We start from the raw sequence: 26,356 nt of genomic DNA on the forward strand, positions 1-26,356 counted from the left end.
GGAGGACGTGGGCGGGGCGTCGCGTCTTTGGATTTCAGGCACGGGACGAGGTTAGGTCACGTGCTACTCCCGGAACATGATGCGGTTCGGACAGGTTATGAGAGTGAGTGCTCCGTCTATATCGGTAATGGGTATGTGAGTGCAGGTTCCGCGGGAGAGATCCGGTATAATGATAGTATCATTTGTACATTAAACCATGTATAGTATCAGGATCCTTACTGACTCTCTGCCCCCTTACTGACTCACTACACCCCCTTACTGACTCTCTGCCCCCTTACTGACTCTGCCCCCTTACCTACTCTCTGCCCCCTTACTGACTCTCTGCCCCCTTACTGACTCTCTGCCCCCTTACTGACTCTCTGCCCCCTTACTGACTCACTACACCCCCTCGCTGAGTCTCCCACCCACTCTCCCACCCGCTCTCTCGCCCACTGACTCTCCCACCCTCTTTCTCTCGCCCACTGACTCTCCACCCCCTCCTAATATATATGTATTTATCTAAAAGATCCTTATCAATCACTTGTAGGTTCAAGTTCTGCTTCACCGAAGTTGTAATGCCCCAATGCCTTATTACACAAAAGACACATTGCTTTTTAATATAAATCTGTATGAATAAATATTCATAATCCCCATGTCTCAAGTTAAACCGAAATATTGACAATTAAATAGTGATGTACAGGGATGTGTCCTTTTGTCAGGACTAGAATCTGGCACGGAAAACTCTCATTCCTCCTTGGACACATAGACATCCCACTCATGCACCTGTTATGGGAAGGAGAGGTTATTCTCTCTCGGGTGGGGGAGTCTCTGGGGGCTGGCGGTCTCTCGGGCTGGTGGTCTCTCAGGTGGGAGAGTCACTGGGGGTGGTGGTCTCTATTGGGTGGGAGAGTCTGGGGCTGGCGGTCTCTCTCGGGAGGGCTGTCACTCTCTGGTGGGAGAGTCGGCAGGGCTCTCTATCTCTCGAGAGAGTTTCGGTGGGGGGGCGTCTCTCGGGTGGGAGAGTCTCTGGACTGGTAACAGTCTCTCTTGATGTCTCCTCAGGCTTCGGCTCACTTGAGACAGGTGAACTTCTTCTCTTCGGCTGCTGTGGTGAGTCCTCGGCATCTCCTCCCCAGAGATTCTGTCAGTGCAGAATCTTTGCACATCCGTGTTGGGATTATAAATAGGGTTGTGGTCAACTGGAGGTTTTAGCTTGCCTCCCAGTTCTTTGGGCTGAAGGTGGATGGGTTTAAGTTGGTGGGGAGAGGTTTGGCAAGGGGGTTCCTGCCTTCTCTAACCCTCCAACATATTCTGGTTAGAGTTGTGTCTTCATATTAGTAAGCTGGGTTGGAAGGGGGGGGTGGGTAGCTTGGATTGTAGTTTGTGGGTTTACAAGATGGGGATTAGATGTTGGGATGGGTTAGCTCAGTTGACACGGTTGGCTCGGCTGTTTGGGTGAGCGGTTTAGCAGGTTACTGACCCTCATTGTTTCTTCAGCCTCGCACCAAACTCTTCATCAATGGGCAATTTGTGGATTCACAGACGTCAGACTGGATCGATATTCACAACCCGGTAAGAAAGCGGCAGTGGCTTGCTAAAGGGGGCCTGGCTATCCTGCCATCTGGTGGGAGAGGTTTAATGGGAGTTTGCCATTTGGTAGGTGTTGGAACTCAGTCTGTCATATCCTGATTAAGACTCTCTCCTAGGGGTTTCGCCTGTCACTATGAGAGGCTACTGGGGAAATGTTGCATTCTTTTCTCAATAGGTCAGATGGGTTATTGTAATGTTCTGTTATAGGGCCCTTTATTATATATGCTATTCAAAGGACATTTGCATCCTGTTATAGTGATGATCTTGGGTGTGTAGGCTGGGGTCACGCACTTCCAAACTGCTCATCAAATCCATCATCCAGGTTACACTGTCTTGGGATAAAGGTAATCTCTTGTGTCATTACCTCAGGCCACCAACGAGGTGATTGGGCGAGTGCCCCAGGCCACGCAGGGTGAGATGGAGGCAGCGGTCAGCTCTTGCCAGCGTGCGTTCCCAGCCTGGTCTGAAGCCTCCATCCTGAACCGGCAGCAGATCTTCTTCCGCTACCAGCAGCTCATTAAAGATAATCTGGTGAATCCTGCAGGGGGGGGGGAGCTGAGGGGGGCTCACAGGGTAACAGTGGGGTGCATGCACAGGAGGGGAGGGGGATCTAAAAGAGCATCTCCAGTTTAGAAGCGGTCTTTTTAGTCTAGAGTTTGAGCTCTCTAGCACAGGGGAAGTGACTGGTTTGGGGAGGGGGCAGGGAGGCTTATAGCTCATGGGGGTGATTCTGGTCTGAGAGGGCTGTGTAGCTCAGGGACAGGGAGCTCGGTGGGGAGTGGGATCTGGATTGTGATTTTCATACGAGGTGTCTTGCAGAAGGAGCTGGCGCGTCTGATCACGCTGGAGCAGGGGAAGACTTTGGCTGATGCTGAGGGAGATGTATTCCGAGGACTGCGTAAGGCTCGGGGGGGGGGGGGGGGGGGGAGGAGAGGGGGGACGCAGCTCCCTTTTTATATCCTTTTTTTATTTTTTAATATCCCACACAGATAAAAGGTAGATGGGTTAGTGTGGGGGTGCTGCCCTTGTTATAGTGGAGGACCCCTGACCTTTGCCTCCTCACGGGCTAACCTTTCACAGAGGTTGTTTGGTGTTGGCTGACCTTTAACCTTTACCCCTGCACAGAGGTGGTGGAGCATGCTTGTAGCGTGACCTCGCTCATGTTGGGGGAGACTCTCCCATCCATCACAAAGGACATGGACACATTTACCTTCCGGCTGCCACTGGGAGTTTGTGCCGGCGTCGCGCCCTTTAACTTCCCGGCCATGATTCCCCTCTGGATGTTTCCCATGGCCATGGTGTGTGGGAACACTTACCTGATGAAGCCATCAGAGCGAGTTCCTGGGGCCACAATGCTGCTCGCTCGCCTGCTGCAAGACGCGGGGGCTCCCGACGGGACCCTGAACATCATCCACGGGCAGCATGCAGGTAGGAGACGTGGGGGGGGGGGAGAAACACGTCATGAGGGTCACGGGAGGAGTACTATATGTTTGGAGGAGGCGGCAGCAATGCCTTGGACATGCAGTGTACAAGGACCTGGGTTAGTGGGGAAACTGTAATGTGCAGATACACGGCAGGTTCTGTGGTTGGGGTGATGAGTTTAGGGGTTGGTTGTGAGTGGGCTTAGGTTTGTGGTTGGGTTGTTGGTCAGAGGGTTCTGTTTGGGGTTCTGTGGTGCTGGTTAGGAGCCGCTCACGGTGGGTTCTGCATTTCCTCTTCTCACAGCCGTGACCTTTATCTGCGATCATCCGGCCATCAGAGCAATCAGCTTTGTGGGCTCCAACCAAGCAGGGGAATACATCTACGAGAGGGGGTCACGGAACGGCAAGAGGGTGCAATCCAACATGGTACAATGGGGGAGAAGGGTCTGGGGGTCACTAGGGTGTGTATGATGTCACCAGAGGCTGGTGCACATGTGCTTGTAGGAGATGGATACTAGTTTTCTATTGGCAGTCAATCAATTGCCCACCTGGATACCGACACACCCAACCAACTAGGTATAGTAAAGTCAGTCCAATGTAATGTTTCTGAAGGTATGTCATTGAATAACCAAAGTAGCCTTGGTCTCCTTTTACAGAATTTGTTCTGCCTCACAAGCGGGGAAATTTATAGAATGGAAAAAATGATTACAAAGAAATATATGAAGCGATCAAACTTCTACACTAATTACTACACGATTCTCATGTTGGTCATGCATTTGGGCAACGCTTCCATCAATATTCTATTTTTTTCTACAGCGCACACCAATGGGTTAATTCCTTCATCCAGCTGACATAGGACAAGACTTAAGACTGCTGTAACAGGGGCGTTACCCATCCCAGGTCTGTTATCTGTCCTACCTTAGCTGAGGGAAGAACGTCTGCAGTTTCTTCTCTCTCTTTTTTTTTTTTTTTTTTTTTTTTTAATGAACCGCTCTTGTGCTGCCCTGATCGGAGCAGGGGAGGGGGTTTCCCTACCTTCGCCGTACCTCCAAGACTGAACGCTTTCTATCCTCCGTCATGGTGATCCAGCAGGAGGAACCATAACCAGCCCTCTCCTTGGCTCTGGAAGGAGTCTTCCTTCTGGAGCAGTCTTGACTGACCGCGTGGTACAGCCTGCGGGAATTTGGAGGAATGCGGTGATGTCACAACAGAGCGCGTCTGACGCAGAGCTTTTTCTGACTAACTCCTAGCCTCGGTTGCACTTCCGGAGTGTCCCTCACCAGGGAGGAAACTGGATCTGGACATATTTAAAAAGGGCGTGGTTTCCCCCACTTGCTTGTTCACTAGTGGATAGTAGATTAGCAGCATGTTTGCTCCGTCTGTTACAGGACCAGCAAGCGGAGGTAATGAACAAGATCAAGAGACCGGGCTCACGTTCTGCTGATGGCTCCATATTGGCCCAGACGGATATGGTTTGCGGATTTAAGAAGTTTGTCAGAAGAGCAGTGAATTCTCCCAGCATTTCCAACACTATTGACACAAGCGCGTGTGTGTGTGTGTGTGTGTGTTGTTTGTTTTTTTTCTCCTCTCCAAACCTCAATTCCTGAGCTTGACGGCAGGCAACTTGAGAACTTCATTGAGGGCACAAGGATTCTCAGATAGTCATATCAACACTTATACATTCCAAGAAACAAGTGACATCTAGTCCATATCGAATCTTGAGGACATTCATCCTCTGGTATAAAACTAGGAAGGTGGAACCCTTCCAATTGGTCACCAATATATTGGACTTCAGCAGAGATTTCATACATGATTAAAGCCAGCTTCTTTTGAAGGTTCAACTTTCTGCATTGGGGGCATTTTATCATAAACCAATTGTCCTTGAGCCTATTATTTGTTAGATTTGAGAACCGTTTCTAGAATTAGACTATTAGCATCGCTGTTCCTGCTGTGGGACTTAAATTGAGCCCTAGAACAACTCTTCTCCCGCTTTTGAACCAGTTCACGAGCTCCATATGAATTTACTCGCCATTAGTCATTTTTCTAATCGCAATTATGTCGACCGGAAGAGTTGGGAAGCTCCGTGATTTATCTTGTGAACATTCTTTGATACACCAAGAGAAGTTAGTGATGAGGACTGTTCCACATTTTTCAAACTATAGTGTCAGCTTTTCATACCAATTAGGACATTGTGGTGCCCTCATCTTGTCCGAACCCAACTTGTGATCATGAGCGACAGTGGCACAATCTAGATGTTAGAGCACTGATATTATTCGCAAAACCTCCAGGTTTTGTGCTTTTTGACAGACCTAGGAAGGGTCTTGCAGCATCGGTTGCCTCTATCCAGATGGATGAAGCCAGCTATTTGCGAAGCATACAACACAGCAGCAAATAAACCACCAGTATGGTTAAAGGCCACTCTACCAGGGTCATGGCAAATTCATGGCCAGAAAAGGCTCATGCCTCTGCCCACGAAATTTGTAAGACCGCAACCTGGTCAAGGCGGTAATGCTTAGTAAATGGATGTTCAATCATCAGCAGATGGAAGAAAGGTGCTTCAGGAGAGAAGTACTCCCTCCCAACAGTCGTAAAATTGCTCTGGGACATTCCATTGGTGTCTGTCATAGAAGTACATTGGAGGTGTATCTATATTTTGGTTTCTTCGAATAATCTATGGCCAGGTGCATCCATCTCTGTTTGTTCCTTCCTTTTGAAGAAGGCTTTGACAGAGGATAACTGACCTTGGATGGGTAACACCCCCTTTTTATAGCAGTCTTATCCTACTTCAGCTATATGGAGGAGTTAACCCATAGGTGTCTGCTCATGGAGGACTTGACGAAACAGCAATATCGGAAGGTAAATTTCCCATTTTCTATGAGACACGGTGGTTGTGGTTTTTATGCTGTTTGATGTAACCAAAATATACTACCCATCTTGACCTTACTTCCAAGCTCTTCTCTTTAATTCACATTCCAAAGGGCCCATTAGCAATATTCGTATACTAGAGTGTAAGTTCTTCTGCAACTAGGAATCGCCAATACTGATCTAACACAAACTGTGTGCAGTGCTCGGTCCGTTCACTCTCACCGGTCCACACTTGTTTCTCCTGCAGGGTGCTAAGAATCATGGGGTTGTCATGCCGGATGCCAATAAGGAGAGCACATTGAACCAGCTGGTGGGAGCAGCGTTTGGTGCGGCTGGGCAGCGTTGCATGGCACTCTCTACTGCGGTCCTGGTTGGGGAGGCACAAAATTGGTTACCGGAGCTGGTGGAAAGAGCAGCGAAGCTGCGAGTTAATGCTGGTGAGAAAGGAACCTCCGCAGTCTCTTTTTTTTATATGGGGCTGACCGGCCCTTATTGGAGGGCCCATAGCTGTGGTTTCTTTTGTCAGGGGATCAACCCGGTGCTGACTTGGGGCCCCTTATTAGCCCGGGGGCGAAGGCGCGAGTATGCGGTCTGATAGAAAGCGGTGTCAAGGAGGGGGCGACCCTGGTGCTGGACGGCCGGAATGTGAAAGTAAAGGGTTTCGAGAACGGCAACTTTGTGGGGCCAACGATCTTGGGAAACGTGAAGGTAACAAAGGGGCGGAATTGAGGTGTAAGTGGTTTTGAGTACACATGATTTTGGGGTTAAATGTGTAGTGTCTTCTGGTTCCTGTAGCCGGACATGACCTGCTATAAAGAGGAGATCTTTGGGCCGGTTCTGGTTGTACTAGAGGCGGAGACACTGGACGAAGCCATTGAGATGGTGAATAAAAACCCATATGGTAATGGAACTGCCATCTTTACTACGAATGGAGCAACCGCCCGAAAATACACTCACTTGGTGGACGTGGGGCAGGTACGTACCCTTGGGAGGAGCGGTGTATGGCTCGCCTGTAGCTCTGATGGGGATAGGGAGGAGAGCAGAAGGGAGGGAGATGCATGGCTGGTGTGTAGCTCTGATGGGGGAGGAAAAAGAGAGCTTGCTATGGCAGCGGGTGGGAGGTTGGCTAGCGTGTACTTCTGGACAAATTAAGTGGAACCTGTGCATTGTGAAGCATCCTAGGGATTTGTAGTAAAATAAGATGGGGCAGGTGGTGAATTGTTTGCTTCATGTGGTTGGAAAGTTGACACTGACTCATAGATCTGATCTTATAGCTAGCCGTGGTAGGCACTCTAGTGAGGGCTGCCTATGGATGGGGGGGGGAGGGAGGGGTCATTGTCGATGAGAAGGTGACCGGTCCTTGGAATTGATCTGAAGTTGCTGATTTTTGTGTTTTTTGTTTGTTTTTAGGTGGGGGTGAATGTGCCAATCCCTGTGCCACTTCCCATGTTTTCATTCACGGGATCTCGTGACTCCTTCCGGGGTGACACCAACTTCTACGGCAAGCAGGTATGTTGGGAAGGGTATTGCAAGGGGCTCCACTCTCCACAGGGGCTAATACCTGCATTCCAGTATCTGGTTTCACCCTCGGTTTCCAACTTCTTTCCTCAGGGGATTCAGTTCTACACCCAGCTAAAGACGGTCACCTCTCAGTGGAAGGAAGAAGACACCACTTTGACCACTCCAGCCGTGGTGATGCCAACCATGGGCCGCTAAATTAGGCCCCCCAACCACATGTACTTTTGACATCAGCCCTTCCTAGCTTTTGGAATAGGTCTGCTTATTGCATCCCTCACCGCTTCCTGCTGCGGTCCTGTGTAGTGTACGGCTCCTCCTCGAAGGCGCCCAGATCACAGCACAAGTCTATCATAAGTGTGTCTTTACTCTGAAGCGCTCCATGGTTGCTCCTGTCGCTGCTCTTCTTCTTTTCACCGGAAGTGTTGTGTGTCTGCTCCCTGGTATCGGGTGCCCATGCTGCAGCTGGGTGGTGCTCGCAGTCACGTCTCCCCTTGTTCTGCTGCCTTCTTTAAATCTTTTGCTGAGTGCTATAAATTGTTCCACGTTGTATGTGCATCAGAACCCTCCACCGTGATGTACCTGCTGCCTGTTCTTGGATTGGCGTCTGCTACTGGGTCCTATTCAGGGCACATTCTGTATGGATAGGACCCTATTCGTCTGGGTCCGAGGACGGACTGTGTGATTCTTTCTGGACAGCTGTATGTATCACACCGGTACCTTAAGTCTGAGGTGCTCTTTGCTCTAAGTTAGGGAGGACCTCACTGCTTCCTATTTCTACTGTTTACTTTCTGATCTAACTCCATCATTAGGATAACAAATATCCATTAAAGAACTTGGAAGGATGAACAGATTTCTTCAGAAAGGATCTTTGTGTTTTGGTATAAATAAAACTAAAATGCTAGCAGGAATACTATAGTATTTGACTTGGCTTTGAAATAGTTAATATTATTGGTGATCAAATCCTAAAGATGTCCTCTCACTGTCACCCTCCCCATGTGTGTCTGTTGCCCATGCCCACGTCACAAAGGTGGCCGCTACTTTACTATTGGAAACGGGAATGTTTACTCCTTAATACCATCTGGAGAAAATATTTTGGCTTTAACCCCTTTCGTGCTGCGGAGGCAGTAACGTATCTGATCACGTGTTGTATATTTATTATGGGGGGAGGGGCTCGTTTAAGTAAGCACAGAATTAAAATACTCCCTTTTCTGCATACAGTGAACACCAATGTCTGTGCCTACATGCTACCTCGGGGTGGCCACCAACAGGCCAGGTATTAGGGGTACCCCTGCCTCAGCACTGGTGATTCAGTTTTTGATTGAGCCACCTGTGCTGAAGTAGGAGTATCCAGAAGAACTGATGGTGACACTTGTGGACTGGCATTAGTGCCCCCCTCCCCCCCTCCTCCCAAATGTGCTACATGCTTCTCTGTCCGAGTGCGGACTGCTTACTGGGCCCTGTACTGCTCCCGGCTGCTTCTTCATTGGTTTTACTTTGCATAGGTCCCTGGGTTTCAGATGTGAGAGATTTAGCAGTGCACAGATCCCCCTGCTGTCGTTCTATCCTTCCAACCTGAATCCTTTAAACCTGTAAACCTTGTAGATGAGGCATCTTTTTAAGCAGATATAGCTCATTAGCTAATATGACAGACTCCAATCAAGCAGTGAGCAAAACTGCCTTTATTTGTAACTTCGTATCCTGTGATTAGAACGAATCTCTGAAATACATGAGCTGATTGTATTATTCGCAGACATAATTGGAGAGGGCAGCACCCGAATACATATTACCAAACTTCAGCTGTCACATTGTTTCCCAGGCTCCGATATGGGCCCCATGGCATTCACCCGCAGGGCATGAGCTGGTATTTGCCCGTGTGGATATGTGGGAGCACTAGACTGGCTGCTGGGTTCTCTGGAACGTGCTGGGTAAGGAAGGTTGTGCTGGAGATGTCCGGCTCCTCATTAGGCTCCCTTAAAATGAAAATATAATAATAAATAACACTAATATTTTGGAACGTATCACAAGGGCTAACACTTTTATGTCCCCTTACACTGTGTTCACCTTGTGCGGTCACAGCTTGCGTCTGCAGCCCTCTCTTCCTGTGAGCCCCTCACACCCTCCCCATTCCCCTTAGTGCTCTCCCACGCCCCTCACACTTCCTCTGCGCCCAGGGCTGCTGCACAGAACAAATTACTTCTGTTTGCTGTCCAGCAGATATCACGTTACCTCCGAATCTCTTGGTCGCAGTCTAAGGCAGCGGTCCCAGTGACTGCCACAGCGCACTAAGCACCGCCCCTCAATGGGGCTGGGCCCAGTACTCGCCTTCCCACTGAAGGTGCAGCCGCACCGTACTGGCAGTTTTTTAAAAACTCAATGATATTGAGTGTAGAACTTGCGACGGAGGTGTGGCCACGCCCCTGCCGGCGGTTCACCCAATGAGGGCGAACCAGCTGCGTGAGGTCATGGCCACGCCCCCGCAAACTCCCGACCACGCCCCCTCCCATCGCAATTTCCCTCTCCCCTCAGATCGCGGTTAGCAATGTGCATGCGCCGCCCCCCCCACCCCCCCGCCGGGCACGAGTGTCACGGTGATGACTGGGACCGCAGCCTACGGGTATCAGACCTTTGTTGACCCAGCTGCTCTGTCCAATACACCAACCTTCCTCTCCCCCTGTACACTACGTTTCCACGTACCCTTCCTTATAGATTGTAAGCTCCTTGGGGCAGGGCTCTCCTTACCTACTGTAACAATGAATGTTAATGTTTATTTAATTGTTTTTCATCCTCCAACCCTATTGTACTGAGCTGGCCCATTACAAATAAATGATGTAATCATTCCAGAAGTATGGCAGTATTTACACTGCAGGGCACACACTGAGTAACTTCCATGGCAAGGACGGCAGCGGTACCCGGCCCACATTAAGCCTGTATATTGTGAAACCCCTGGTTATCAATGTTCAGGGAAAAAGCTCTGTAGATGTACAAAGTAGATAAGGAGCACATGTCCACCTAGCCTATTTTCTGAACTATTAATCTGGCATCTTTATCTATTAACATTTATTCCCTTTACGGTATCGGCCTCCGTAGCAGCTGGTCTTGGTGAACGTGTTTTCTGCATAACAAAAGCTTTAATTCTTGTGAGTAAAGTGCCCCGTCCCAAACGTGGATATTTATAGTGGGCGAGTGACACGTTCTGAGGGTGCAACAAGGATTCTCATTTGGTTCAATCACGTCGGCTGCTTGGAGTATTTCATGTAAAGGGTATCTAAAACCCAGAATATTGTTTAATAAACCAGGGGTTGCCAACTTCAGTCCTCAAGTGCCACAAACACGGCAGGTTTTAAGGATATTCCTGCTTCAGCACAGGTGGCTCAGTATTTCAGCCACATGTGCTGAAGTAGCGATATTGTTAAAACCTGATGTGTTGGTGGCGCTTGAGGACTGGAGTTGGCCACCCCTGGTTTAAATGAATCCTGGCCAACTTATGAAGCCTGGCCCAATAACTTGAATGGGTCAAAGTATGAAAATAATTCAAAGCAATGTTTAACATTAGGCTATCAAATGGGGTTAGTTACTGGGCTTCAGTCCCAAATGGTATATAGTTTATGTATGTATGAAAATCTTTATTTATATACAGTAGCGCCATTAATGTACATAGTGCTTCCCAGCAGTAATACACGTGACAATCGTGTACATAACACAAAGGGGTAAGTGCTTTAGACATAAAAGTAACATTTAGGAAAAGGAGTCGCTGCTCTGAAGAGCTTACAATCTAATTGGTAGGAAGGACGTACAGAGACAGTAGAAGGGCATTCTGGTAAGTGCGTCTGCAAGGGGCCAAGGTTTATGTATGCAGTGTAAAAATATCACTCAGAGCTACTCGTATGCTTCCTTAAGCAGGTGTGTTTTGAGTTGTGTCTTAAAGGTGGATAGAGAGGGTGCTAGTCGGATATTGAGAGGAATAGTGTTCCTGTGTGGGGCAGTGAGAAAGGTTTAAGGTGGGAGAGGGCTTTAGATACAAAAGGGGTGGAGAGAAGACATCCTTGAGCAGAACACAAAAGTCTGGATGGTGCACAGCGAGAAATTAGGGCTGAGATGTAAGGAGGAGCAGAAGAGTGTAAAGCTTTAAAAGTGAGGAGGAGAATTGAGTGTGTGATACGGGATTTGATAGGAAGCCAGGATATATAATAGTTATAATGTTTATATTTACGTGATAAGGTGTTGAATGCGCACAGAGCACCCTGCTTATGTGCAAAACATGGGAAGGCAGAGAATGATCCCAGACAGGCAAATTCCCTGTTCTGCTTTATACAGAATGATTCAGTTCTCACCTGGAATGCTCTTCTGCCTTTACTGAGATTGCCTCTAAAGGTGAAGGAACTAAACCTCGACTCTTCTTCCTGGAGAAAAATACAAACGTGAGACCTGTGCTCATACTGTACCTAGGATTAAATATAATGGTGGTGGACCCAAAAATACTATAGTTGAGGGAAAAGGTGCACTCCCTTGCCCTATCAGAAACACCTCGGGTGCAAATCTATCGCAGACAAGTGTGTAAACAGTAGTAAATGAGTATCCTTCCCAAGGAGGAAAAAGGTGGAACACCAGAGGGCTTATTCGAAATTGGAAAATGATTTAATGAAAGAAGGATCAACGTTTTGATCCACAAATTAGACCTTTGTCAAGACGACCCAAAAAAGCTCACAGCTCAGCTCGGCGCATTGTAGCAAGTGATTGTTATTGCGAGGAGATGCAGGTGACGCAACATTTGAGGAAGGGTCCAGTAGTGACCCGACATGTTGCTTCACCTGCATCTCATCGCAATACCAATCTCGCTACAATGCTCAACTTAAGATGTGCCTATTTTTGTGGCCACCACCAATATGTTTTTTGCATATGGTCTCCGTGTGGCCCACGCTGCTGGGGTTTGGTACCCTTTTTTTTGTTGTTGAAGTTTTGCTCTGCTTTCATTTTTTCTAGCTGATACTGTTCCTGCCACTGGCATTAATACTGTCCTTAACCTCCCGGCCACAAGTATCGGCAGAACCTCTCTCGCCACACACCTGTCGCATCTTTATCAACTCTCTCAACTATCTGTCACAACTCGACATCTCATTCCACACCGGGCTTTCACAACTCTGTCACCCCTATCCCGTTCTCCTCACCTCTCCCTCTCGTTTTAACTTCTCCAAACTGTCATCCATCACCACTTTCTCACGAAACCCTAATATCTGCTAATAACCCCCCCCCCCCCCCTGATGAAGCAAAGAGCGAAATGTATGTAGCTGCTACCGGCACCCAGTACGGAGGTACGTATCTCGGGGGCCAGGGGGTCCCTGGAGCTGAAATTAATGCAATTCAGCTCCGGAGACCCCCTGCTTTTCACCTATTAACACAAAAGCCAACGTGTTCTGCTCCTTTAAGGGTATCTGCTCTCACGCTACTTAGGTTTTAAATGTTTTTAGATTTGTGCGCCGACATCCATTGTGTACCAATACATTTTGTGTTTTTGATACAGATGCACTGTGCCCTGCTCTTTGGAAGATTTCTGTATGTCTTTGGAACACTTTCTCCATTTTTTTTTTCCATTTTATATAATAAAAGATTTTACCTGACGTTGAAACCATTCATCTTTGCAAACAGCAGCCTGAGGACACCCTCCTTTTGCTCCCAAGTCAGGTCTTTAATGTCCACTTTCCTGCCCTGGACACGCGTCCTAAAGGGAGAAGAGCAAGGGTGAAGGACCTGAGTCACCGATGCAACCAAAGGCAAAACTTAAGGCGGTAACATGAGGTTACAAGGTCCATTAAGTTCAATCTACGTTAAAATGAATGGGCTGAGATACTCGCCCTATATTTATAGTTATATTAATCCAGAGGTATGGCTGGGACCCGCTGCGCCTGGTGGCGCGGGCGGCCGCGTGAGCGCAACTCACTATTGCTGTTTAGCCTCACGATCCGGTCCCAGTCCCTCCTCACTGCAAACTGACTACATACTGTGACGCGTCAGCCAGCAGGGGATACAAGAGAATTGTGTTCCCGTGCGGCGACGCGTCACATGGTACGCGAGTCAGCCAATGGGGAGGAGGGGAGGGAAGGAGCTAGATGGTAGGCGCCTTGGGCGGGGAGCAGGGAAGGAGCTGCAGGTTAAAGTGTGTGTGTGTGTATGTGTGTGTGTGAGTGTGTATATGTGTGTGTGTGTGTGTGTATGTATGTGTGTGGGGGGGTGGACAGCACCACGATCAGATCCCGCCCCCCTCCCTCCCACTCCCGGCTCCCTACAGACCGCATATCGCGGTCTGTGTCTGTCAGCGCCCCGCCTGTCTGCAGTGCGGACGCGCTGACTGAGGGAGCGGGGCCTTAGCCGTAAGCAAACAAAGTACCCAAGTGATACGTTTGCCAATTATGTCTCATAAGGTGAAAACTGAATTTCTTCGTTTTTGGTTCCTCAATAATTTGGGTCATGTAATTGTCTTTAACAACCCCCGAAAAAACACGTTTCCTGTAGCTGTACTGCTAATCTTAATGTTCCGGTCTATGACCGGATAATCCCCCATAATAAAAACATGACCTAGTTTGTGCTGCATTTTCCATTTTCAAAAGTATTTTGGCTTCCTCAATTTCAGATATTTGGTTGCCTATAGCCCATCCCTACACATTCTTTTGTACATTTTACCTCCACTGTATATTTCAATCTCATTTTCTCCAACCCCTTCCTAAATCTTCCCTTTATAATAGGTTTTAAATCCGGTTTAACATATAAACATACTCCACTTTCTAGTTGCTCGATCCCTCCGAAAAAAGAGAAAACCCTCTAAATGATCCGCCCGTCATGATTTTCATCCTACCGTGTTTCAGTAATGCCTGTAATATCATACTTCTCCTTCCCGGTTATTATTTCCCCGTTTTATCTGTCGGGCATTAACGAGCAGACACGTAAGGTTGTTGTCATGCTGTGCTATTGTTTAGATGTTATACTAATCTGTTATCTATATTGCTTCTGCCATTTTCCTTCCATGAACTTTAGTCCTCATATTCTGTATTTAATATGGGTGCATCCCTACTTATTGAGCTGTCTCCTCCCCCCCCCCCCCTCCTCATCTCTCCAGCCCCATAACCCAAAGCTATTGCCTATACATTTCTGTCTAGCCCAATACATCTTGCTTCATCCTTGTAAGCATCCTCTCTGCTAGCACAGAAGAGCTCTCTTCATTAAAAGGTGCAGTCCATCCCTGCCATAAAGACGGCATCTCTCAGAAAAGGTCTGCCAGTGCTCTAAAAACCCAAACTCCTCCTTTCTACACCAGTTTCTTAGCCATGCATTAACCTCCCTGAGCTCCAGCTGCCTCTCTGTGGTAGTACAGGGTACTAGTAGTATTTGTGTAAATCCTACCTTGGAAGGTCCCTCGCCGTAAAGGAGCACTCCATGAAATATCTTACCTGTGTTTTTTTAATTTTTTTGAAAATAAATTAGTACTGTAGTATTAGATAATATTTACTACATTTTTTTATTCAACTTGATGCAATTTGTAATGAGTTTTAATATAATGAGCATCCTTTGATTTATAGGTTTTAAAGCCGCAGTTCAAGCTGACGTTTTTTTAAAAAATAGATATATATTTTTTTTTTCCCCTTCAATATGTGCATCAAAACAATCTGAACACTGACAAGTGATTAGCTAAGCTGCAGATCGATCCGTTCTCCTGTGATCGACTGTAATCGATCGCTTGCCCCGGGTTATTTAATTCAGTTCTTGCACAGCATTTTGGGCAATGTAGTTCCTGGAATATTATTGACTGGGCAGTTACTAGATACAATTGGTGCACTGCTAGAGAGAGGGCGGGGCTCAAGAGCCAGAGCCTATCAGAAGGGGAAGGGGACTGTCACTTTGGAAATACTTCCTACATTAGAAACATTAAAAATTTCTTTAAAACATATATTTTAATATTTTTTTTAATTTAAATGCTACAAGTATTTTCTCATAGTACAGAACTGATTTATTAAAAAACACATGTAGGATATTGCTTGAACTGCTGCTTTAACACCCTTCCCAAGCAGTGCAAGATGTTTCCAACACTTTCCTGTTTGTGATCATTTGTTGCTAATGTTCCCAGCAGTTTCAGCTGCAAACTGTAACAATAGATGCTGTTACCTTAGTAATTTAAGAATACATTGTAACTGCTGAGTTACACTGACTGAAGGCTTGATTGAAACTGAAAGGCGGCCATTTAGTGAACCCTGGGTTGCAGGATTTTTGCTGATCGATCACGGGAGAACGAATCGCTCGGCAGCTTAGGTAATTCGTTTTCAATAAAGGTAATCAAAGGCTGCATATATTAAAACAAAAAATATATATTTTTTAAGTGCCCCTTGGACTGCCTCTTTAAGCTTGCAGCCTAGGTCCCAGAAATCCTCGTTCCATCTCTCTCTAATTTTGTCTATGGTGGCAATGTCTACCGAGACTGCTGGGTCATTCCCCGCAACTCTTGACAATCTGTATACCCGATCCGCAATATGCCAAACACGAGCATCCAGGAGACAACAAACTGTTCGGTTCTTGGGTCACTGCAACAGACTGCTCTGTCTATCCTCCTAATGATGTTTCTTATCACCACAAGCTGCCTAGATATCTGAGTGTAGAGTCCTCTTTGTGCTGGAGGCCCAATTCCCCTGTGCCATTCTGACCCAGTGTTGCCTTTTCTGCCCCGTCTCCCCCAATATATTCACTCAATCTGGCAAATGTATTGGGATGAGTCTGCTTAAACTGCCTCTTCCCCTTCTAACTGTTAGCCAGCTACCTACCTGTTCCTGGGCCTCACTCACAGCTCCACCCTCTGCATCAGGGCTGTGCAAGCTTTCTGCGCTGTGCCCCCCTGCCTGCTCGCGCACCCCCTTACCTAGGAACTGGCGTCAAATGACCCCGCAGCATCATCTGACGTGCGTTGCCATGGTGACGTGGCGTCAAATGACGCAGGGGGGTCATGTGACGTCACATAACCTCACGGCGTCATTTGACGCCGCGTTGCCCAAAGCCAAGGTAAGTCAGTTACAGAGGCTTTGCGCGCTCCCCGGCATTTAATTTAAATGCTTGGGGGAAGAGCACAGGGCCTCTGTAACCGCCGCGCCCCCCCATAAAAATCTCGCGCACCACTAGTCCCAGCTAGGGGTTGCTCGGTGAGCAATATATTCCTTTAAAGATTGCTAATGTTCAACGTGCCTTTTCAGATCAATAATCCGAGTCTCCACAGAGACACACAGCGGTACGCTCCCTGGAACGGCTGCTCCAAGTGCACATACATGTGCAAGATGTGTACTGCGTGGCGTTCTCAGTCCTGCTCATTACGCTGCTTGCAAACTCTGCCGTAGAGAAAACTTGATATGTAATTATGGAGTAACAAGTGACAACGAACCAATTAGTTCACCAATCTAACTACCGTCTTTCAATTTTTTTTATGTTTAAACTCCTGGTTTTATTTCCAACTTGATCCAACTGCACTTCATTCAAACAGGCCCAGCTCAAACAGGCCCAGCTCAAACAGGCCCAGCTCAAACAGTGCTCACAAGCTGAAGTGTTCATTACAAACCTGTTTAAATAGCAGTCTGGCAGTGTGGTTGTGTCCTAGGTGCAGTGTTTTGGCTGTATTGTGATTACAGTGAGGCTGAGTACTGGGTGCATTGTCGTGTGCTGGGTACAGCGTTGGGGGGGGGGGGGGGGTGAGGCAGTGTGTTGGTTGCAGTGTTGAGTGCCCAGAGGTTGTGTCCTGGGCTCACGCTTTTAGTATTAATATATCTCTGAGGGTTACCATGTCTCTGCCTCTCTCAGATCCTGGTGCACATCATTGGTGCTGTGCTCATTGTTATGAAAGGTTCGGGTCTTGGGGTACTGGTCTGTCCCTGCAGCTGCCTGCATCATCTTGCTGTTGTAGGCTGCCTGTGCTGCCTGCCGGTAATAGTTTCTGCTCGACATGATCTCCTGTTTCACCTGCCCAAGGGCCTCCAGGAAGAAACATTCCACCTCTGTCCGCTCCTCCAGAATATTCCGGGCCAGCTTCTTCACTCGGTTCATTTCTCGCTCTCTTATCTCCACTAACTTCTGCAGCTTCTGCAGCTCCACAGCCCCTGCCTGGTTCTGCACCTGTGACTGCTGCTCTCTCCTTTGCAGCTCGCTCTCAAACTCCAGGCTCATGCGCTCCAGAGACGATTGCAGGTTCCTGACACTCTGCTGTAACTCTTTTATCTGTGCTTTCTTCTGAGTCGCTTGAAGCACCTTCTCCTGCACCAGTAGCACGTTGGTTTCCTGTAATGAGAGGTGTAACACTGGAACTAAGAGAGCAGCACAGTCGCAATGTTAAACAGCTCTCAAAAATAATAGTACAAGCAGGATATTTTTAACAACATTTTGCAGCCAATAGTGTTAGGCTGCGTGTATAGTGCCGGCGCTGCAACGTCACGCCAAAACAAATGCATTGTTGCCGTCGTCGGCGCTTATAGTGCACGCGGCGGCACGACCGCGCTACACAAAATCTGGTAGTCACTGTTATTTGATTTTTTTTCCGGCGACTGTCTCTCCTTGTGGCCAATCAGAGAGCTTCTCCGCCCCTCTGCCTTCCCGTTTTACGACGTCACTGGCCTTGTAGCCAGCGACGTCGCCTAAACTTGAATTACAAATAGCGCAATGGCGTCGGCGACGGGTGACGTCATCGGTCGCAGCGCCGGCACTATAAGCGCTATGCAGTCTCTCTATTTAGTTAATAAGGAGCAATAAGGGGTGTTGTATTCGGGTGGAGGTTAATAATCGGGTGAGCAATATGTGGTTTTAAGGATTGGGATCGTTGAAGAGAGCTGGGCTAGGCATAGAACATAACATTGTATTTAGGAATCGCATTGAGAGCGAGACCAACATTTTTAGACTAGGGATTTAATTAAGAAAATGAAACTGAAACGGACAAGAATTAGAGGTCATTCTGTAGAACAATAGAATATTAGAATTCACAATGGGTTTCTAAAAGACACTGTATTGGGGATAATGCTAGCGTTACACATTGGAGTGATCTGAATTAGGGTTAGGGGTACTAGCGGTATTAGAGGGCACTGTTAAGGATATAATGCAGTGACGGGTACTGTCACGATATAGCCATGAAACGGTTAAATTGTGTAGCATGGCAACTAAGGGGTTAAACCTTTTGCTAAAGTATTTTTTAAGTTTTCTAGGTTTTTTGGCGGGGTGCAGCCGTTACAGAGGTCCTGCGCTCTTCCCCAAAGCATTTAAATTAAATGCCGGGGAGCGTGCGATGCCTCTGTAACTGACTTACCTTGGGTTTGGGCGATGTGTCGCCATAGCAAGACGGCATCAAATGACGCCATGGGTCACGTGACATCACATAACATGACCACTATACCTGGACTGCGCAAGAGAAGGCACCGTGCACCTGGACTCTCTGATCCAGGAAGCTACTACAACTGGACCACGCAAGAGAGACCACTGATTCAGGGAGACACCCTGGACCGCTGCGGAGTGCACCCTGCCCATGCACTTTTTCACCCCCTATCCCAGCCAGGCTGGCCTTTGGTAAAACTTGCCTATGTCTGACTCGTGGGTTATCGTTGATAAGGGGCTTAGCCCCCCAATGTGCAGATAGACTAAGCACTGTACAGTCAGCGCTCCAAAGAGGAGCCAGGTGTGTTTATTTTGCTCCTGTATGCTGAACACAAGCAGATTTTATGTTGCGAAAGCTTCAGCTAATAAAAGCCTATATTCTTTTCCTCTAAAATAAGTCTCCTGTTTTAAAACCTCTGCACACATCTCCTACAGCGCCCTTCATTATTCCATCAGTATATCTACGCCCAGCCTGCACGGATCCAGCACCCTGATCAGGTATGGGAGACTGAGCAAAGCCATATACATAGTGACCTGATGTGACTATAGAGCTGGACAAGGAGGATTACATGTAGATACACACATACCTACACGTGTATATACACCGTTATATAGATACACACATACCCACACGTGTATATACACCGTTATATAGATACACACATACCCACACGTGTATATACACCGTTATATAGATACACACATACCCACACGTGTATATACACCGTTATATAGATACACACATACCCACACGTGTATATACACCGTTATATAGATACACACATACCCACACGTGTATATACACCGTTATATAGATACACACATACCCCCACGTGTATATATACCGTTATATAGATACAAACAGACCCACACGTGTATATACACCGTTTTATAGATACAAACAGACCTACACATGTACAGTATATATACTATTATATAGATACACACAGATCTACACACATTCTATCCTGTTACACAGATACACACAACCCACACGTTGTATACCGTTATTCAGATCTAAACAGACCACACATGTATATACAGTATACTGTTATATTGATACACACCCACACATGTATATACAGTATACTGTTATATTGATACACACACAGACAAACACATGTATATACAGTATACTGTTATATTGATACACACACAGACCCACACATGTTATATACTATTATATAGATAGACAGATCCACACATGTTATGTATTTTTATATAAATAGATAGACCTACACAAGTATATATACTGCTATATAGATACACACAGACCCATGTATGTATGTATGTATGTATGTATGTAGAGGTAATGCATTTCAACACCTCCCCACACCATTAGTATACACTACCCTCCACACCTTTTGTAAAGCGTCGTATACACTGTGGGTGCTTTAGAAATGTATATTTACATGCACATACATACACACACACACACACACACACACACACACACACACACACACACACACACACACACACACACACACACACACACACACATACACACACACTCTTACATCACAAACATTCAGGGACCATTTAACACAAAGTCAGAAATCGCACACTACACAGGGGGGAGGGATAGGCTTCACCCACAGATAACATGCCAGGCTGCCCTGTTTGAAAAAATATATTGTATGGTGCTCTAAAGACAAAACCGTAGTCAAAGTGGAATAATATCTGAAAATATATATAGAAAAACAACCCTATAATGTATAGGTGTCCAAATGGAGGCAGCCTGGTAGAAAATAATCCCACATAGCAAGGCGGTAAGGATAAATTCATGAACACCTGCCAGTGACCAGTAGATGAAACATCCTATTAATCAGGACAAAATAAATGGGGTCAAACTGGAGTAAACTCACATGGGATCCTTTATCCACGATAAACAGCAAGTCCAATGTGTCCAGTGCTTCAGGGTTGAATGTGCCTCCGTTTGTAGATAATCTTCAGTGAGAAAGGGGAGAAAAAATGAAGCACTATGTCCAGTGCTGATGATACAGCAATAAAACCACCAGGCGTACGTTCCCATAAAAATAAAGCTATTTCATGGATCAAGAATATAAGTTACAAAACACACCAACGCGTTTCGGACTTAGAAAGTCCTTTATCAAGGTGAATACACAAACAACATAAGGAGTGCAATTTATACTTACCCCGGCGCCGCCGGGACCAGTTGCGATGACTTCCGGGTGCACCACGTGACGCGGGTACATGACCCGTGACGTAAACACGCCGGTAACCGCAGTATGAATGCATAACCAATAACAACGAGCGACGTCATTGCGCAGGAGGACCAGAGGGGCACGGCATGTGTGTCAAACGAAACACACTAAATGCCAATACAACCCCCTCTAAGTCCGTAATGATGGAAAACGGCGCATGACGTCAACACGTCGATCGGCACGTGACCAAACGTCACGATGCATCGTGCTGCTAGGCAACATGGCCCCTACAGGTCGGGATAAAGATAAATCAAGACAATAAACTTTATTAATACTAAACAGTAGCACTCCCAATGATTAACTCTATGGATACAAAAAAAACAAGTGAATTAAAACAATGTTAAAAACAATTATCTAGCAATTAAATAACAACCTCAGATATTAGATATCCATAAATCGTAATTACGAATTGTGTAGTATTTGTAAGGGTATTGATGGAACATAAATATATAGATGGATAAAAATGAAATAAGGTTAAGTGTAATTTATAAGACAGGTCACGTGCCGATCGACGTGTTGACGTCATGCGCCGTTTTCCATCATTACGGACTTAGAGGGGGTTGTATTGGCATTTAGTGTGTTTCGTTTCACACACATGCCGTGCCCCTCTGGTCCTCCTGCGCAATGACGTCGCTCGTTGTTATTGGTTATGCATTCATACTGCGGTTACCGGCGTGTTTACGTCACGGGTCATGTACCCGCGTCACGTGACGCACCCGGAAGTCATCGCAACTGGTCCCGGCGGCGCCGGGGTAAGTATAAATTGCACTCCTTATGTTGTTTGTGTATTCATCTTGATAAAGGACTTTCTAAGTCCGAAACGCGTTGGTGTGTTTTGTAACTTATATTCTTGATCCATGAAATAGCTTTATTTTTATGGGAACGTACGCCTGGTGGTTTTATTGCTGCATCATCAGCACTGGATATAGTGCTTCGTTTTTTCTCCCCTTTCTCACTGCCCTGTTTGAAAGTAAAAAATGTTCCTACTTTACCCAATGTAACATCGCCCCAGGAAGAGATCAGTGTATCTCAAAAGCTCGTACAAATAAAAGCATTTCGTTAGCCACAGAACAGTAATGACTATTATTTTTTAATATACTGTATATATGTGTGTGTGTGTGTGTGTGTGTGTGTGTGTGTGTGTGTGTGTGTGTGTGTGTGTGTGTGTGTGTGTGTGTGTGTGTGTATGTATATATATATATATATATATATATATATATATTGTGACAGAAACCAGGGGATGGTAATAAATTCCGTATATAGGGCTCCCAGGATACTAGACAGTTTCTATCCTGTTTGGCCTGGGAGTGCAGCCTTATAATACATACACTCCATCCCACAGTTTGGCAAGCGCTGGAACTGAGGGATGAGAGATCCAGACCAGAGTTTGTCTGCTGCCTGATTTCTGTCACCTGTCATGCTAATTAGGAATCAGGTATGAAAGACTGATTTCCTGTTTGCTCGGGTCTCCCCACAAGAGCCAGGAGGCTGGAAGGCTGCTGAACTACAGAGGGGAGAAGCCTCTTCCCCAAACAGGTTCAATCTTTCTGTTCATTTGTGTAAGACTGCAAAAGTACCGTGTTTTGATGTTGGAAGTGGAAAAGCCACTTCCAACCCTGAGTCAGGGATATCTAAGTTAAGTTATCGCTCAGGTGAGCAGCTTTTGTTTTGATCTGTTTTCTGTTGTATGCACTGTGGCAGTCTCAGTGCCTGGGACTGAATAAACCAGGCATAGCCTGTTTAAAGGAACAGTACGTGACGCCTCATCATTTAACCTACCCTAAAAGACCGTGTTCTAAACAGTCCCGGACAAACGACGGAGCCCCGGAGTAAGCCGTTTGTCACATATGGTGGAGAATGCGGGCAGAGCACTAGGGGGTCTGCGGGTTGAAGAACTTTGAAAGAAAAAAAAAAAAAAAAAAGTTTTTTTCATCCTCTGCAAACAAGATGGAAGACGTGGTGGGTGCGCTGGTACGCAATGTCGCTGCCCAGAAAGACGCGAATGAAACCCAGCAACAGCTGTTAATAGCCCAGCAAGAAACTAATGCAAACCAGCAGCAGACGAATGCAGCCCAGCAACAGCTGCTAATAGCCCAGCAAGAGATTAATGCAAACCAGCAACAGGCGAATGCAAACCAGCAACAGACGAATGAAGCCCTGCAAAACGCGAATGCAAACCAGCAAGAGACAAACCGCTTGCTGAGAGAGGAGCAACAGCGGTTCGCTCAGGGCTTACAGCAGGAACTCGAGATCCTGAGGGGGACTATCAGTAACCTTCCACTGGCAGCGGCAGCCCCAGTTCCAAAAATGACCAGGGCAAGCCACTACCTTCAGAAGATGGGACCCTCGGATGATGTGGAAGCCTATCTTCTCACGTTTGAACGCACGGCACAGAGAGAGGGATGGCCAGAAGCTGAGTGGGCTGGTCTAATCGCACCCTTCCTAAGCGGCGAACCCCAGAAGGCTTACTTTGATCTAGAGCCAGCCGAAGCTAACGTCTATGCAAAATTGAAGTTCGAGATCCTCGCCCGCCTCGGCGTAACCACGGCTGTTCGCGCCCAAAGGTTTCACGCATGGTCCTTCACGATGGATAAAGCCACCCGAAGCCAGATGTATGACCTCATCCACCTCGCCCGGAAGTGGCTACAACCCGAGATCAACTCAGCCAGCCACATCGTGGAACGGTTGGTCATGGACCAGTTCTTGAGGAAACTTCCCTCTGCCTTACGCCGTTGGGTCAGTCGGAGTGACCCCCACAATGCGGATGAGCTTGTTGCCCTCGTAGAAAGGTACAATGCAGCAGAAGAGCACCCGCAACCCACAGTCGTGGAGCAACCCCACTACCCGAGGTTCCAGGACTCTTCCAGAGACGGTAAAAGGGTACCGGGGTTAAGGGGCGCTGAAGAGCGGCGACCACCTTCACGCAGCACCAGCAACAGTGGTTCGCACACTAAGGGCAATAGCCAACATGGGGAGCCGGGAAAAGGCTCTAAGTGGGACACAGACTATGTACCTAAATGTGTAAATTGTCATGAGAGGGGCCACACAGCAAAAATCTGCCCACTAAATGATGAGCCCATGCAATGCAACAGCGTGGAACCTTATTCGCTGTTGTCCCAATGTATGGGCCCTAGCCCAGAGGACCCCTTGAATAACCATCTGTGGGCATTTGTAAAGGTTAATGGTAAGAGGGTTCGGGCACTTCTTGACTCTGGGAGCATGGTCACACTAGTGTCCGAATACCTCTTGCCCATTAAGAAGAAACAGGGAAACAGTTCACAAAGAGTGGCAATTTGTTGTATACATGGGGATAATCATGAATATTCCACTGTTGATGTTTTTTTTGAAACAGAGTTTGGTTCTTTAGATTTCAAGGTGGGTATTGTACCCAAACTGGCACATGATGTGTTAATAGGGACCGACTTTCCCCATTTTCTAAAAATGTGGTCCCCCGCTCAGAATAGCGCCCAGAGTTCAATAGCGGACCATAACGAAGTATTAGAAGAAACAAATCCTTTCCCTTTTTCAGAAATGGAGGTTGACGAGGGCCCAAATAAGAAGGGGGAAAAGGAGGAGGGCTGTAAAATTCCCTTCCCCATCACTACTTTGGTAGGGAATACCCCAAATCAAGATGTTGAGCAGACACTTACCACCCCAGAACCGGATAAGACCCTCGCTGACCTAGAGGTCAGTCCTGGGAGTTTTAAGAAGGCCCAGTGGGAGGACCCCACATTAGCGGTAGCAAGGGGAAATATACGGGACCAGAATAGTACTCCTGGCCAACCAGATAGGTCACTTGCTTACCCCTACTTCGAGGTAGAGAACGACCTAGTATATCGGGTTGATAAAAGGAAATCAGTTACAACTAAACAATTGTTGGTACCACGGACATTCCGTAACGTAGTATTACACCTCGCACATAGTCATCCATTGGGGGGACACCTAGGGGTGGAAAAGACAAAAGAAAAGGTTCTCCGAAGCTTCTATTGGCCTGGGGTTCTGGCAGAAATTACGAATTATTGTTCCTCATGCCCAGAATGTCAGATCACCGCCCCGTTCAAGGCGTACCGCAGCCCATTGGTACCCCTTCCCATAATAGAGGTACCATTTGACCGGATTGCTATGGATCTAGTAGGACCCCTAATAAAGTCTGCTAGGGGACATCAGCATATATTGGTAATATTAGATTATGCCACCCGATATCCGGAGGCAGTTCCCCTACGTAGCACCTCAGCTAAAAACATAGCAAAAGAGTTAGTAGTTCTGTTTTCCCGGGTCGGGATTCCTAAAGAGATTCTATCTGACCAGGGAACACCATTTATGTCCCAAGTAACGAAAGAGCTATGTAAACTCCTAAAAATCAAGCATCTCAGAACCTCAGTCTATCATCCACAAACAGATGGTTTAGTGGAAAGGTTCAATAAAACCTTAAAGAGCATGTTACGGCGGGCGGTTGATAAAGATGGGAAAAACTGGGATTGTTTGTTACCGTACCTGTTATTTGCCATTAGGGAAGTTCCCCAATCATCCACAGGCTTCTCCCCGTTTGAACTATTGTATGGCCGACACCCAAGGGGCTTACTGGATATAGCCAAAGAGACTTGGGAACACGAGGTTACCCCTTACAGAAGTGTAATAGAGCATGTTGCCCAGATGCAGGACCGCATTGCTGCAGTCCTACCCATAGTGAGGGAACACATGGAGAAAGCTCAAGAAGCACAGAGGAATACATATAATAAGGGTGCTAGGGTCAGAATTTTTTCTCCAGGTGATAGGGTACTAGTTCTGGTTCCCACCGTGGAGAGTAAATTCCTTGCTAAATGGCATGGGCCATATGAGGTCTTGGAAAGAGTGGGAGAAGTAAATTATAAGGTAAGACAGCCAGGTAGGAGGAAACCTGAGCAAATTTACCATATAAACCTACTCAAGCCCTGGAAAGATAGAGAAGTCTTGTTAACCCTAGTACCCCCAGGTCCGTCAGAGAATCAAGAAACTGACCCAGAGGTTAGCATAGCTGAAACCCTGTCTGTTCATCAGAAACGAGAGGTTCAGAATTTAGTGAAAAGAAACAAAGAAATCTTCTCTATACGGCCAGGTAGAACTAGCGTAATTGAACATGACCTAGTCTCTGAACCGGGGGTCCGAGTTAACCTTAAACCGTACCGAATCCCAGAGGCCAAAAGAAAGGCTATAAGTTTAGAGGTTAAAAAAATGCTAAAACTAGGTGTAATTGAGGAATCCCAAAGTGGGTGGAACAGCCCTATAGTCTTAGTCCCAAAGCCAGATGGTACAACAAGGTTTTGTAATGACTACCGGAAACTAAACGCGGTGTCAAAATTTGATACTTATCCTATGCCCAGGGTAGATGAACTTGTAGAG

The 26,356-nt window shown here is 46.9% G+C and overlaps 2 protein-coding genes across 3 annotated transcripts in view; one reads left to right on the top strand and one right to left on the bottom strand.

The window, feature by feature from the left end:
- On the top strand, window positions 1-10,216 carry ALDH6A1 (aldehyde dehydrogenase 6 family member A1). Of its 2 annotated transcripts, none has more exons than XM_075614735.1 (12): window positions 1-103; window positions 1,042-1,089; window positions 1,477-1,551; window positions 1,939-2,100; window positions 2,389-2,467; window positions 2,695-2,997; window positions 3,295-3,416; window positions 6,103-6,292; window positions 6,382-6,563; window positions 6,651-6,830; window positions 7,266-7,364; window positions 7,467-10,216. In XM_075614735.1, the coding sequence occupies exons 1-12, from the start codon at window positions 77-79 to the stop codon at window positions 7,569-7,571; spliced, it is 1,572 nt and encodes a 523-aa protein (XP_075470850.1). In that variant the 5' UTR covers window positions 1-76; the 3' UTR covers window positions 7,572-10,216. The 2 variants fall into 2 exon arrangements, with proteins under 2 accessions (XP_075470850.1, XP_075470849.1); XM_075614734.1 differs by having other exon boundaries at window positions 62-124.
- BBOF1 (basal body orientation factor 1) overlaps window positions 9,035-26,356 on the bottom strand; it is a 30,387-nt gene continuing 13,065 nt past the window's right edge. The window contains exons 8-11 of the mRNA XM_075614733.1: window positions 17,176-17,669; window positions 12,985-13,089; window positions 11,705-11,773; window positions 9,035-9,343 (exon numbers count right to left, since the gene is read on the bottom strand). Coding sequence (XP_075470848.1) covers window positions 9,214-9,343; window positions 11,705-11,773; window positions 12,985-13,089; window positions 17,176-17,669 — 798 coding nt within the window. The 3' untranslated portion in view covers window positions 9,035-9,213. The remainder of the gene's footprint in view (window positions 9,344-11,704; window positions 11,774-12,984; window positions 13,090-17,175; window positions 17,670-26,356) is intronic.

The sequence above is a fragment of the Ascaphus truei genome, chromosome 9 (genome assembly GCF_040206685.1).
Source record: "Ascaphus truei isolate aAscTru1 chromosome 9, aAscTru1.hap1, whole genome shotgun sequence".
Classification (NCBI taxonomy): Eukaryota; Metazoa; Chordata; class Amphibia; order Anura; family Ascaphidae; genus Ascaphus; species Ascaphus truei.

Bases quoted from the DNA above. Each gene is read 5' to 3' on its own strand.
- ALDH6A1 (XM_075614734.1), top strand. From the start codon at position 77: ATGATGCGGTTCGGACAGGTTATGAGAGTGAGTGCTCCGTCTATATCG. The intron at 6,564-6,650 runs GTAACAAAGGGG...TGGTTCCTGTAG, and splicing joins CGATCTTGGGAAACGTGAAG to CCGGACATGACCTGCTATAA. The intron at 7,365-7,466 runs GTATGTTGGGAA...TTCTTTCCTCAG, and splicing joins CCAACTTCTACGGCAAGCAG to GGGATTCAGTTCTACACCCA.